This window comes from Haliaeetus albicilla, chromosome 31, assembly GCF_947461875.1.
Source record: "Haliaeetus albicilla chromosome 31, bHalAlb1.1, whole genome shotgun sequence".
In the NCBI taxonomy this organism is placed as follows: domain Eukaryota; kingdom Metazoa; phylum Chordata; class Aves; order Accipitriformes; family Accipitridae; genus Haliaeetus; species Haliaeetus albicilla.
In genome coordinates this window covers 207,284-221,615 of record NC_091513.1, presented here as the reverse complement: position 1 = coordinate 221,615, position 14,332 = coordinate 207,284, and the positions used below count along the sequence as shown (strand labels likewise).

Here is a 14,332-nt window from a genome sequence, read left to right as displayed (position 1 = left end):
GGTTACACTGGGAGGCTGGACTGGGAGTTCTGGCTTATAGTGGGAGGCTGGACTGGGAGCTCTGGGTTATACTGGGTGGCACTGGGTTATACTGGGAGGCCAGACTGGGAGCTCTGGGTTATACTGGGAGGGTGGACTGGGAGGTCAGGATTATACTGGGAGGCACTGGGGACACTGGGATGCTGGACTGGGAGCTCTGGGTTATACTGGGAGGGTGGACTGGGAGCTCCGGAGTATACTGGGTGGCACTAGGGATACTGGGAGAACTGGGAGGGACGGCTTGGGGAGGGCAGGAGGGGAAAGTGGGACTGGGGGGGGACTGGGAGGGATGGGGGTGTACTGGGAGGCGCTGGGTTGTACTGGGAGGGGGGACTGGGAGCTCTGGGTTATACTGGGAGGGACTGGGTTATACTGGGAGGGGGGACTGGGAGCTCTGGGTTATACTGGGAGGTACTGGGTTATACTGGGAGGGTGGACTGGGAGCTCTGGGTTATACTGGGAGGGTGGACTGGGAGGTCAGGATTATACTGGGAGGCACTGGGGGCACTGGGATGCTGGACTGGGAGCTCTGGGTTATACTGGGAAGCCCAAGTGGGGGGTCAAGGTTATACTGGGAGGCTGGACTGGGAGCTCTGGGTTATACTGGGTGGCACTGGGTACACTGGGAGCCTAGACTGGGAGCTCTGGGTTATACTGGGTGGCACTGGGTACACTGGGAGCCTAGACTGGGAGCTCTGGGTTATGCTGGGAAGCCCAAGTGGGGGGTCAAGGTTATACTGGGAGGCTGGACTGGGAGCTCTGGGTTATACTGGGAGGCACTGGGTTACACTGGGAGGCTGGACTGGGAGTTCTGGCTTATAGTGGGAGGCTGGACTGGGAGCTCTGGGTTATACTGGGTGGCACTGGGTTATACTGGGAGGCCAGACTGGGAGCTCTGGGTTATACTGGGAGGGTGGACTGGGAGGTCAGGATTATACTGGGAGGCACTGGGGACACTGGGATGCTGGACTGGGAGCTCTGGGTTATAGTGGGTGGCACTAGGGATACTGGGAGGCCAGACTGGGAGGGCAAGGTTATACTGGGAGGCACTGGGTTATGCTGGGAGGCCAGAGTGGGAGGTCAGGGGTATACTGGGAGGCACTGGGGATAGTGGGAGGCTGGGCTGGGAGCTCTGGGTTATACTGGGAGGCACTGGGTTATGCTGGGATGCTGGACTGGGAGCTCTGGGTGGCACTAGGGATACTGGGAGGCCGGACTGGGATCGCAAAGTTGGACTGGGAGGCCCTGGGGATACTGGGAGGCCGGACCGGGAGGCGGAGGTTATACTGGGAGGCACTGGTTCGTACTGGTGCGCCCCCGCCCAGACCCGCCGTCGGAGGTGACGATCGCGGGGACCCCGACGGTGGCGGAGAACGGGACGGTCGCCCTGTCCTGCACCAGTTCTCCCAGTAACCCCCCAGTCCAGCTGCGCTGGTGGCTGGGGGGGCGGGAACTCACCCCCACCGACGTCACCCGCACCCAGGTCCGCCCCCGGCGGGGGGGGGGGGGGTCCCATGGGTGGGGGGGGGTCCCATGGGGGGGGTCCCTGGGTGGGGGTGTCATGGGTGGGGGGGTCCTTGGGTGGGGGTCCCATGGGTGGGGGGGGGGTCCCATGGGGGGGGGTCCCTGGGTGGGGGTGTCATGGGTGGGGGGGTCCCATGAGTGGGTGGGGGGGTCCCTTGGGTGATGGGGGGGGTCCCTGGGTGGGGGTGTCATGGGTGGGGGGGGTCCCTTGGGTGATGGGGGGGTCCCTGGGTGAGGGTGTCATGGGTGGGGGGGGTCCTTGGGTGGGGGTCCCATGGGTGGGGGGGGGTCCATGGGGGGGGTCCCTGGGTGGGGGTGTCATGGGTGGGTGGGGTCCTTGGGTGATGGGGGGGTCCCTGGGTGGGGGTCCCATGGGTGGGGGGGTCCCATGGGGGGCGGGGGGGTCCCTGGGTGGGGGTGTCATGGGTGGGGGGGTCCCATGGGTGGGTGGGGGGGTCCCTGGGTGGGGGTCTCATGGGTGGGGGGCTCCTTGGGTGGGGGTCCCATGGGTTGGGGGGGTCCTTGGGTGATGGGGGGGTCCCTGGGTGGGGGTCTCATGGGTGGGGGGTGTCCCATGGGTAATGGGGGGGGTCTCTGGGTGGGGGTCCTATGGGTGGGGGGGTCCCTTGGGTGATGGGGGGGTCCCTGGGTGAGGGTCCCATGGGTGGGGGGTGTCGCATGGGTAATGGGGGGGGGTCCCTTGGGTGGGTGTGGGGGTCCCTTGGGTGATGGGGGGGGTCCCTGGGTGGGGGTCCCATGGGTGATGGGGGGGGGGTCCCTGGGTTGGTGGGGGGGGGTCCCTTGAGTGGAGGGGGGGTCCCTGGGTGGGTGGGGGGGTGCCCCCCGGGTGGGGGGGTCCCATGGGTGGGGGTGCCCCCATGGGTAGGTGGGGGGGGGGTCCCATGGGTGATGGGGGGTCCCATGGGCGGGTGGGGGGGTCTGGGTCTATGGGGGGGTGGGTGCCCCCCCCCGCTGACTGGGCGTGGCCCCCCAGGCGGAGGGGCGTGGCTCGGTGACGGTGTCCAACGTCACGCTGGTGGGGCGGCGCCAGGACCACGGGCGGGTCCTGGTGTGCGAGGCCGCCGCCCCCGGGGTGGGGTCACGGAGCGCCGCCCTCCCCCTCAGCGTCACCCGTGGGTGCTGGGGGGGCACTGGGAGGGACTGGGAGGGGACTGGGAGGGGGCTGGGATAGACTGGGAGGGGACTGGGAGGGACTGGGATAGACTGGGATATACTGGGAGGGACTGGGAGGGACTGGGAGGGGGCTGGGATAGACTGGGAGGGGACTGGGAGGGACTGGGATAGACTGGGATAGACTGGGAGGGACTGGGAGGGGACTGGGATATAGTGGGATATACTGGGATAGACTGGGAGGGACTGGGAGGGGACTGGGAGGGACTGGGATAGACTGGGAGGGGAGTGGGGGGGACTGGGATAGACTGGGAGGGGACTGGGATATAGTGGGATATACTGGGATAGACTGGGAGGGGACTGGGATAAACTGGGAGGGGACTGGGATAGACTGGGAGGGACTGGGATAGACTGGGAGGGGACTGGGGTGGACGGGGAGGGACTGGGATAGACTGGGAGGGGACTGGGATAGACTGGGATGGGACTGGGAGGGGAGTGGGGGGGACTGGGAGGGACTGGGGGGGACTGGGAGGGGATTGGGGGGCATTGGGAGGGGATTGGGATATACTGGGAGGGGACTGGGATAGACTGGGATATACTGGGAGGGGCCTGGGAGGGACTGGGAGGGGATTGGAAGGGACTGGGATATAGTGGGAGGGACTGGGAGGGGACTGGGGGGGACTGGGATATACTGGGATATACTGGAGGGGACTGGGAGGGGACTGGGAGGGACGTGGGGGAGACTGGGAGGCACTGGAGGGAGGAACTGGCAACTGGGGGGGCGTGGCCGAAGCCGGGGAGGGGCGTGTCCCCCGCTAGCCCCGCCCCCTCCCCAGACCCCCCCCAGGAGCTCTGGCTGGAGGCCCCGCCCCCCAACTCCACCTTCCGGGTGGGGCAGCGCGTGCGTCTCGCCTGCCACGCCCGGGGGGGGCACCCGCCCCCCCGCCTCGTCTGGACCAAGGTGGGAGGCACACCCCACCCGGACCACACCCAGACCACACCCACACCCCCACCACCCACCCGGACCACACCCACACCCACCCAGACCACACCTACACCGCCCCCACCCACACAGACCCCACCCACCCCCACCCAGACCACACCCCACCCACCCAGACCACACCCACACCGCCCCCACCCACCCAGACCCCACCCAGACCACACCCACACCCACCCAGACCCCCCCCCCCGACACCCAGTTCCCCCCCATTAACCCCTGGGTGCCCCCCCCAGTTATGGGACCCCCCACCCACCCAGACCCCACCCAAACCACACCCACACCCTCCCAGACCCCCCCGCAATTTCCCAGCACACCCAGTTCCCCCCCCCCCATTAACCCCTGGGCGCCCCCCCAGTTTTGGGACCCCCTCCCCATTTCCCAGCACACCCATACCCGTGTCCCCCCCCCCCATGGGTGCCCCCCCACCCAGTTATGGAACCCCCCCCCACCCTCCCAGCCCCCCCCCAATTTCCCCGAACACCCAGTTCCCCCCCCCCATTAACCCCTGGGTGCCCCCCCCAGTTACGGGACCCCCTCCCCATTTCCCAGCACACCCATACCCGTGTCCCCCCCCCCCACCCATGGGTGCCCCCCCACCCAGTTATGGAAACCCCCCCCACCCTCCCAGCCCCCCCCCAATTTCCCAGCCCCCCCCCAATTTCCCAGCACACCCAGTTCCCCCCCCCATTAACCCCTGGGTGCCCCCCCCAGTTACGGGACCCCCCCCCAATTTCCCAGCACACCCAGTTCCCCCCCCCCATTAACCCCTGGGTGCCCCCCCACCCTGCTTGAGCACCCATTTGGGACCCCCCCAGACACCCATATCCCCCCCCCATTAACCCCTGGGTGCCCCCCCCAGTTACAGGACCCCCCCCCAATTTCCCAGCACACCCATACCCGTGTCCCCCCCCCCATGGGTGCCCCCCCACCCAGTTATGGAACCCCCCCCACCCTCCCAGCCCCCCCCCAATTTCCCAGCACACCCAGTTCCCCCCCCCCATTAACCCCTGGGTGCCCCCCCCAGTTTTGGGACCCCCTCCCCATTTCCCAGCACACCCATACCCGTGTCCCCCCCCCCACCCATGGGTGCCCCCCCACCCAGTTATGGAACCCCCCCCCCACCCTCCCAGCCCCCCCCCAATTTCCCAGCACACCCAGTTCCCCCCCCCCATTAACCCCTGGGTGCCCCCCCCAGTTACAGGACCCCTCCCCATTTCCCAGCACACCCAGTTCCCCCCCCCATTAACCCCTGGGTGCCCCCCCCCAGTTACAGGACCCCCCCCCAATTTCCCAGCACACCCAGTTCCCCCCCCATTAACCCCTGGGTGCCCCCCCCAGTTACGGGACCCCCTCCCCATTTCCCAGCACACCCATACCCGTGTCCCCCCCCCCCACCCATGGGTGCCCCCCCACCCAGTTATGGAACCCCCCCCCACCCTCCCAGCCCCCCCCCAATTTCCCCGAACACCCATATCCCCCCCCCATTAACCCCTGGGTGCCCCCCCCAGTTTTGGGACCCCCTCCCCATTTCCCAGCACACCCATACCCGTGTCCCCCCCCCCCCACCCATGGGTGCCCCCCCCCAGGACGGCCGCCCGCTGAAGGAGGGTGCCCCCCAGGCGTCGGGGGGGGGCCCGGTGGTGACGCGGGAGCTGGTGCTGGCGCTGACCCCCAGCGACAACGGGGCGGCCTACGGCTGCCAGACCCCCGGGGACCCCCCCGGGGACCCCCCCAGGGCCCGACTCCGCGTCCTCTGTGAGGGGGGGGGGAGATGTGGGGCGGAGGGGGGGGGTCACAGGGCTTGGGGGGGGCTGGGGGGTGCTGGGGGCTGGGGGTGGGCTATGGGGCAGGCTATGGGGCGGGCTATGGGGTGGGCTATGGGGCAGGTTATGGGGCAGGCTATAGGGCAGGCTATAGGGTGGGCTATGGGGCGGGCTATAGGGTGCTGGTGGCCATGGGGAAGCTATGGGGCAGGCTATAGGGTGGGCTATGGGGCAGGCTATAGGGCGGGCTATAGGGTGGGCTATGGGGCGGGCTATGGGGCAGGCTATGGGGCAGGCTATAGGGCAGGCTATAGGGTGGGCTATGGGGTGGGCTATGGGGCAGGCTATAGGGTGGGCTATGGGGCAGGCTATAGGGCAGGCTATAGGGTGGGCTATGGGGCGGGCTATGGGGCAGGCTATGGGGCAGGCTATAGGGCAGGCTATGGGGCAGGCTATAGGGTGGGCTATGGGGCGGGCTATAGGGCGGGCTATAGGGTGCTGGTGGCCATGGGGCAGCTGTGGGGCGGGCTATAGGTTATGGGGCAGGTTATGGGGCGGCCGTGACCCCCGGCGACCCCGCCCCTCCCCCGCCGCCCCCAGTCCCGCCGGCGTCGGTCACCATCACGGCCTCGCCCCGCGAGCCCCGCCCCGGCCACACCCTGACACTCACCTGCCTGGCCGCCACCGCCCACCCCGCCCCCGACCTGCGCTGGCACCGACACGGACGCACGTGGGTCACGCCCCCCCCCGTGACCCCTGACCCCTGTGACCCCGTGACCCCTCGTGACCCTTCGTGACCCCTCGTGACCCCTGTCCCCAAGTGTCCCCGCATGACCCCAATGTCCCCAATTGACCCCAGTGCCCTCCCAGTGCCCCCCAGTACCTCCCAGTGCCCCCCAGTCCCCTCCCAGTGCCCCCCAGCCCCTCCCAGCCCCCTCCCAGTTCCTCCCAGTGCCTCCCAGTGCCCCCCAGCCCCCTCCCAGTTCCTCCCAGTGCCTCCCAGTGCCCCCAGCCCCCTCCCAGTTCCTCCCAGTGCCCCCCAGTCCCCTCCCAGTCCCCCCCAGCACCCTCCCAGCCCCTCCCAGCCCCCTCCCAGTGCCTCCCAGTGCCCCCCAGCCCCCTCCCAGTGCCTCCCAGTGCCCCCAGTCCCCTCCCAGTCCCCCCCAGCACCCTCCCAGTTCCTCCCAGTGCCTCCCAGTGCCCCCCAGTCCCCTCCCAGTGCCCCCCAGCCCCCTCCCAGTCCCCCCAGTCCCCTCCCAGCCCCCTCCCAGTGCCCCCCAGCCCCCTCCCAGTTCCTCCCAGTGCCTCCCAGTGCCCCCAGTCCCCTCCCAGTGCCCCCCAGCCCCCTCCCAGCCCCCTCCCAGTGCCTCCCAGTGCCCCCCAGTGCCCCCCAGCCCCTCCCAGCCCTCTCTCAGTTCCTCCCAGTGCCCCCCAGCCCCTCACAGCCCCCTCCCAGTTCCTCCCAGTGCCTCCCAGTGCCCCCAGTCCCCTCCCAGTCCCCCCCAGCACCCTCCCAGCCCCTCCCAGCCCCCTCCCAGTTCCTCCCAGTGCCTCCCAGTGCCCCCCAGTCCCCTCCCAGTGCCCCCCAGCACCCTGCCAGTCCCCCCAGCACCCTCCCAGCCCCTCCCAGCCCCCTCCCAGTTCCTCCCAGTGCCCCCCAGTCCCCTCCCAGTGCCCCCCAGCCCCCTCCCAGCCCCTCCCAGCCCCCTCCCAGTGCCCCCCAACCACCCCCCAGCCCCTCCCAGCCCCCTCCCAGTTCCTCCCAGTGCCCCCCAGTCCCCTCCCAGTGCCCCCCAGCCCCCTCCCAGCCCCTCCCAGCCCCCTCCCAGTGCCCCCCAGCCGCCCCCCAGCCCCTCCCAGCCCCCTCCCAGTTCCTCCCAGTGCCCCCCAGCCCCCCCCAGCCCCCTCCCAGTGCCCCCCAGCTCCCTCCCAGTTCCTCCCAGTGTCCCCCAGTGCCCCCCAGTCCCCTCCCAGTGCCCCCCAGCCCCCTCCCAGCCCCTCCCAGCCCCCTCCCAGTGCCCCCCAGCCGCCCCCCAGCCCCTCCCAGCCCCCTCCCAGTTCCTCCCAGTGCCCCCCAGCCCCCCCCAGCCCCCTCCCAGTGCCCCCCAGCTCCCTCCCAGTTCCTCCCAGTGTCCCCCAGTGCCCCCCAGTCCCCTCCCAGTGCCCCCCAGCCCCCTCCCAGCCCCCTCCCAGTGCCCCCCAGCCGCCCCCCAGCCCCTCCCAGCCCCCTCCCAGTTCCTCCCAGTGCCCCCCAGCCCCCCCCAGCCCCCTCCCAGTGCCCCCCAGCTCCCTCCCAGTTCCTCCCAGTGTCCCCCAGTGCCCCCCAGTCCCCTCCCAGTGCCCCCCAGCCCCCTCCCAGCCCCTCCCAGCCCCCTCCCAGTGCCCCCCAGCCGCCCCCCAGCCCCTCCCAGCCCCCTCCCAGTTCCTCCCAGTGCCCCCCAGCCCCCCCCAGCCCCCTCCCAGTTCCTCCCAGTGCCTCCCAGTGCCCCCCCAGGCTGGCGGGGGAGCGGCTGCCCCCCAGCGCGGGCGCCTTCGGGGGGGTGTCGGTCGCCTCCCGCCTCCGGCTGCCCCTGGGCCCCGGGGACCAAGGCCAGCGCGTCACCTGCCACGCCCTCAGCCCCGCCCTGGGCGTGGCCGTCAGCGCCGACCACCGCCTCGTCCTGCGGCGTGAGTGGGGGCTGGGCCGGGGGGGCACTGGGAGGGGACTGGGGGGGACTGGGAGGGGGTTGGGGGGGGCTGGGAGGGCACTGGGAGAGACTGGGAGGGGACTGGGAGGGACTGGGAGAGGATTGGGATGGACTGGGAGGGCACTGGGAGAGACTGGGAGGGGACTGGGGGGGACTGGGAGGGGGTTGGGGGGGGCTGGGAGGGCACTGGGAGAGACTGGGAGGGGACTGGGAGGGACTGGGAGGGGGTTGGGGGGGGCTGGGAGGGCACTGGGAGAGACTGGGAGGGGACTGGGGGGGACTGGGAGGGGGTTGGGGGGGGCTGGGAGGGCACTGGGAGAGACTGGGAGGGGACTGGGAGGGACTGGGAGAGGATTGGGATGGACTGGGAGGGGGTTGGGAGAGACTGGGAGGGTACTGGGAGGGACTGGGAGAGGATTGGGATGGACTGGGAGGGGGTTGGGAGGGACTGGGAGGGGACTGGGAGAGGATTGGGGTGGACTGGGAGGGTACTGGGATAGACTGGGAGGGACTGGGAGGGACTGGGAGGGGATTTGAGGGAACTGGGATAGACTGGGAGGGCACTGGGGGGACTGGGAGGGGGTTGGGAGGGACTGGGAGGGGACTGGGATAGACTGGGAGAGGATTGAGATGGACTGGGAGGGTACTGGGGGGGGACTGGGAGGGACTGGGAGGGTACTGGGATAGACTGGGAGGGTACTGGGATAGACTGGGAGGGACTGGGAGGGTACTGGGGGGGGACTGGGAGGGACTGGGAGGGGATTGGAGGGGACTGGGAGGGTACTGGGATAGACTGGGAGAGGATTGGGATGGACTGGGAGGGTACTGGGATAGACTGGGAGGGACTGGGAGGGGACTGGGGAGGACTGGGAGGGACTGGGAGGGGATTGGAGGGGACTGGGAGGGACTGGGAGGGTACTGGGATAGACTGGGAGAGGATTGGGATGGACTGGGAGGGGACTGGGATAGGCTGGGAGGGACTGGGAGGGGATCTGAGGGAACTGGGATAGACTGGGAGGGCACTGGGGGGACTGGGAGGGTACTGGGATAGACTGGGAGGGACTGGGAGGGGATTGGAGGGTACTGGGATAGACTGGGAGGGACTGGGAGGGGATTGGAGGGAACTGGGATAGACTGGGAGGGGACTGGGATAGACTGGGAGAGGATTGGGATGGACTGGGAGGGTACTGGGATAGACTGGGAGGGACTGGGAGGGGACTGGGGAGGACTGGGAGGGACCGGGAAGGACTGGGAGGGGATTGGAGGGGACTGGGAGGGACTGGGAGGGTACTGGGATAGACTGGGAGAGGATTGGGATGGACTGGGAGGGTACTGGGGTAGACTGGGAGGGGGTTGGGAAGGACTGGAATAGACTGGGAGGGACTGGGAGGGGAATGGGGGGGACTGGGAGGGGATTGGAGGGGACTGGGGGGACTGGGAGGGTACTGGGATAGACTGGGAAGGACTGGGAGGGGACTGGGAGGGGACTGGGGAGGGACTGGGATAGACTGGGAGGGACTGGGAGGGGGTTGGGGGGGACTGGGATGGACTGGGAGGGAATTGGGGGGGACTGGGAGGGGATTTGGGGGGAACTGGGGGGGACTGGGATTGACTGGGAGGGAATTGGGGGGGACTGGGATGGACTGGGAAGGGATGGGGGGGGTCTGCATTGCTGCCAGTGTTACTGGGAGCACTGGGATGGCACTGGGGCTTACTGGGAGGTACTGGGAGGGGTCTGTGTGGTTCCTGGGGCTTACTGGGGGTACTGGGAATGGCCTGTGTTGCTGCCGGTGCTACTGGGAGCACTGGGATGGCACTGGAATGGCACTGGGGCTTACTGGGAGGTACTGGGAAGGGCCTGTGGGGTTCCTGGGCCTTACTGGGAGGCACTGGGAAGGGCCTGTGGGGTTCCTGGGGCTTACTGGGAGTACTGGGAAGGGTCTGCGTTGCTGCTGGTGCTACTGGGAGCACTGGGATGGCACTGGAATGGCACTGGGGCTTACTGGGAGGTACTGGGAAGGGCCTGTGGGGTTCCTGGGGCTTACTGGGAGTACTGGGAAGGGTCTGCGTTGCTGCTGGTGCTACTGGGAGCACTGGGATGGCACTGGAATGGCACTGGGGCTTACTGGGAGGTACTGGGAAGGGCCTGTGGGGTTCCTGGGCCTTACTGGGAGGCACTGGGAAGGGCCTGTGGGGTTCCTGGGGCTTACTGGGAGTACTGGGAATGGCCTGTGTTGCTGCCGGTGCTACTGGGAGCACTGGGATGGCACTGGGATGGCACTGGAATGGCACTGGGGCTTACTGGGAGGTACTGGGAAGGGCCTGTGGGGTTCCTGGGCCTTACTGGGAGGCACTGGGAAGGGCCTGTGGGGTTCCTGGGGCTTACTGGGAGTACTGGGAAGGGTCTGCGTTGCTGCCGGTGCTACTGGGAGCACTGGGATGGCACTGGAATGGCACTGGGGCTTACTGGAAGGTACTGGGAAGGGCCTGTGGGGTTCCTGGGCCTTACTGGGAGGCACTGGGAAGGGCCTGTGGGGTTCCTGGGGCTTACTGGGAGTACTGGGAAGGGTCTGCGTTGCTGCCGGTGCTACTGGGAGCACTGGGATGGCACTGGAATGGCACTGGGGCTTACTGGGAGGTACTGGGAAGGGCCTGTGGGGTTCCTGGACCTTACTGGGAGGCACTGGGAGGGGTCTGTGGGCTTACTGGGACCCCCCCCAGATGCCCCCCAGTTCTCGGTCGGGGCGGGGGCACTGGTGGTGGCGCGGGAGCACGGGGGGGCGCGGCTGCCCCTCGTCATCCTCGCCCACCCCCCCGTGGAGAGCTGCGCATGGAGCCTGGCCGGCCGCCCCCTCCTGCCCGGTGCGTACTGGGAGCACTGGGAGGCACTGGGAGCAGCGGGAGGGGGAAGCTGGGGGCGCTGGGAGGCATTATGGAGGCGCTGGGTGGTACTGGGAAGCACTGGGAGGGGATCCGGAGGCACAAAGGGGGTGCTGGGAGGGGTTATGGGGTTACTGGGAGGCACTGGGAGGTACTGGGAGGGGGCTATGGGGTTACTGGGAGCACTGGGAGGCACTGGGAGCAGCGGGAGGGGGAAGCTGGGGGCGCTGGGAGGCATTATGGAGGCGCTGGGTGGTACTGGGAAGCACTGGGAGGGGATCCGGAGGCACAAAGGGGGTGCTGGGAGGGGTTATGGGGTTACTGGGAGGCACTGGGAGGTACTGGGAGGGGGCTATGGGGTTACTGGGAGCACTGGGAGGCACTGGGAGCAGCGGGAGGGGGAAGCTGGGGGCGCTGGGAGGCATTATGGAGGCGCTGGGTGGTACTGGGAAGCACTGGGAGGGGATCCGGAGGCACAAAGGGGGTGCTGGGAGGGGTTATGGGGTTACTGGGAGGCACTGGGAGGTACTGGGAGGGGGCTATGGGGTTACTGGGAGCACTGGGAGGCACTGGGAGCAGCGGGAGGGGGAAGCTGGGGGCGCTGGGAGGCATTATGGAGGCGCTGGGTGGTACTGGGAAGCACTGGGAGGGGATCCGGAGGCACAAAGGGGGTGCTGGGAGGGGTTATGGGGTTACTGGGAGGCACTGGGAGGTACTGGGAGGGGGCTATGGGGTTACTGGGAGCACTGGGAGGCACTGGGAGCAGCGGGAGGGGGAAGCTGGGGGCGCTGGGAGGCATTATGGAGGCGCTGGGTGGTACTGGGAAGCACTGGGAGGGGATCCGGAGGCACAAAGGGGGTGCTGGGAGGGGTTATGGGGTTACTGGGAGGCACTGGGAGGTACTGGGAGGGGGCTATGGGGTTACTGGGAGCACTGGGAGGCACTGGGAGCAGCGGGAGGGGGAAGCTGGGGGCGCTGGGAGGCATTATGGAGGCGCTGGGTGGTACTGGGAAGCACTGGGAGGGGATCCGGAGGCACAAAGGGGGTGCTGGGAGGGGTTATGGGGTTACTGGGAGGCACTGGGAGGGGGCTATGGGGTTACTGGGAGCACTGGGAGGCACTGGGAAGGGACCATGTGTTTACTGGGAGCCACTGGGAGGGGTCTGCGGGGTTACTGGGAGCACTGGGAGGGGTCTGCGGGGTTACTGGGTGCACTGGGAGACACTGGGAAGGGACTATGGGGTTCCTGGGAGCCACTGGGAGGGGTCTGCAGGGTTACTGGGAGCACTGGGAGGGGTCTGCGGGGTTACTGGGAGCACTGGGAGACACTGGGAAGGGACTATGGGGTTCCTGGGAGTCACTGGGAGGGGTCTGCAGGGTTACTGGGAGGCACTGGGAGGGCACGGTGCCCCCCCGCAGCCTCGGGCGGGTCCCGGGGGTGTGGCCCGTGACCCCTGACCCCTGACCCCGCCCCACAGAGGGGTCCCCCCGCCACCGCCTGCTGGAGGGGGGGGGCCTGGCCATCACCAACGTCACCCGGGGGGACGCCGGCACCTACGGGGTCGAGTGCCGAAACGCCGAGGGGGCGGCCAGCACCCACCTCCGCCTCCGCGTCCACTGTCAGCACCCTGAGGAACCCTATAGAACCCTGTAGCACCCTATAGGACCCTAGAGCACCCCACAGCACCCCAGAGAACCCTACAGAACTCTACAGAACCCTATAGAACTCTACAGAACCCTATAGCACCCCACAGCACCCCAGAGAACCCTATAGAACTCTACAGAACCCTATAACACCCCACAGCACCCCAGAGAACCCTACAGAACTCTACAGAGCCCTATAGCACCCCACAGCACCCCAGAGAACCCTATAGAACTCTACAGAGCCCTATAGCACCCCACAGCACCCCATAGAACCCTATAGAACTCTGCAGAACCCTAGAGCACCCCACAGCACCCCATAGAACCCTATAGAACTCTACAGAACCCCACAGCACCCCAGAGAACCCTATAGAACTCTACAGAGCCCTATAGCACCCCACAGCACCCCAGAGAACCCTATAGAACTCTACAGAGCCCTATAGCACCCCACAGCACCCCAGAGAACCCTATAGAACTCTACAGAGCCCTATAGCACCCCACAGCACCCCAGAGAACCCTATAGAACTCTACAGAACCCTATAGCACCCCACAGCACCCCATAGAACCCTATAGAACTCTACAGAACCCTAGAGCACCCCACAGCACCCCATAGAACCCTATAGAACTCTACAGAACCCCACAGCACCCCAGAGAACCCTACAGAACTCTACAGAACCCTATAGCACCCCAGAGAACCCTATAGAACTCTACAGAGCCCTATAGCACCCCACAGCACCCCAGAGAACCCTATAGAACTCTACAGAGCCCTATAGCACCCCACAGCACCCCAGAGAACCCTATAGAACTCTACAGAACCCTAGAGCACCCCACAGCACCCCATAGAACCCTATAGAACTCTACAGAACCCTAGAGCACCCCACAGCACCCCATAGAACCCTATAGAACTCTACAGAACCCCACAGCACCCCAGAGAACCCTACAGAACTCTACAGAACCCTATAGCACCCCAGAGAACCCTATAGAACTCTACAGAGCCCTATAGCACCCCACAGCACCCCAGAGAACCCTATAGAACTCTACAGAGCCCTATAGCACCCCACAGCACCCCAGAGAACCCTATAGAACTCTACAGAACCCTATAGCACCCCACAGCACCCCATAGAACCCTATAGAACTCTACAGAACCCTAGAGCACCCCACAGCACCCCAGAGAACCCTATAGAACTCTACTGAACCCTATAGCACCCCACAGCACCCCACAGCACCCCATAGAACCCTATAGAACCCCACAGAACCCTATAGCATCCCACTGCACCCTATAGCACCCTATTGAACCCCACAGCACCCCACAGTACCCCACAGAATCCTACAGAACCCCACAGCACCCCACATCACCCTATAGCACCCTATAACACCTCACAGCACCCCACAGCACCCTATAGCACCTCATAGAGCCCTATAGCATCCCATAGCACCCCACAGCACCCTATAGCACCCCACGGCACCCTGTAGCACCCCATAGAACCTTATAACATCCCATAGCACTCTATAGCACCTCATAGAGCCCTGTAGCACCCCACAGCACCCCATAGCACCCTATAACACCCCACAGCACCCTATAACATCCCATAGCACCCCACAGCACCCCACAGCACCCTATAGACCCTCATAGAGCCCCACAGCACCCTATAGCACCCCATAACACC

The 14,332-nt window shown here is 67.1% G+C and overlaps 1 protein-coding gene across 3 annotated transcripts in view; it reads left to right on the top strand.

Annotated features, from left to right (window-relative positions):
- Positions 1–14,332, top strand: part of NPHS1 (NPHS1 adhesion molecule, nephrin) — a 44,505-nt gene that overhangs the window by 17,554 nt on the left and 12,619 nt on the right. For all 3 annotated transcript variants that reach the window (XR_011322846.1, XM_069774617.1, XM_069774616.1), the window contains exons 10-17: positions 1,365–1,522; positions 2,558–2,696; positions 3,531–3,655; positions 5,281–5,449; positions 6,058–6,187; positions 7,952–8,124; positions 10,866–11,006; positions 12,503–12,643. Coding sequence is in view for 2 of the 3 variants with exons in the window: in XM_069774617.1 (XP_069630718.1) it covers positions 1,365–1,522; positions 2,558–2,696; positions 3,531–3,655; positions 5,281–5,449; positions 6,058–6,187; positions 7,952–8,124; positions 10,866–11,006; positions 12,503–12,643 (1,176 nt within the window). In the remaining variant the exon portion in view is untranslated. The remainder of the gene's footprint in view (positions 1–1,364; positions 1,523–2,557; positions 2,697–3,530; positions 3,656–5,280; positions 5,450–6,057; positions 6,188–7,951; positions 8,125–10,865; positions 11,007–12,502; positions 12,644–14,332) is intronic.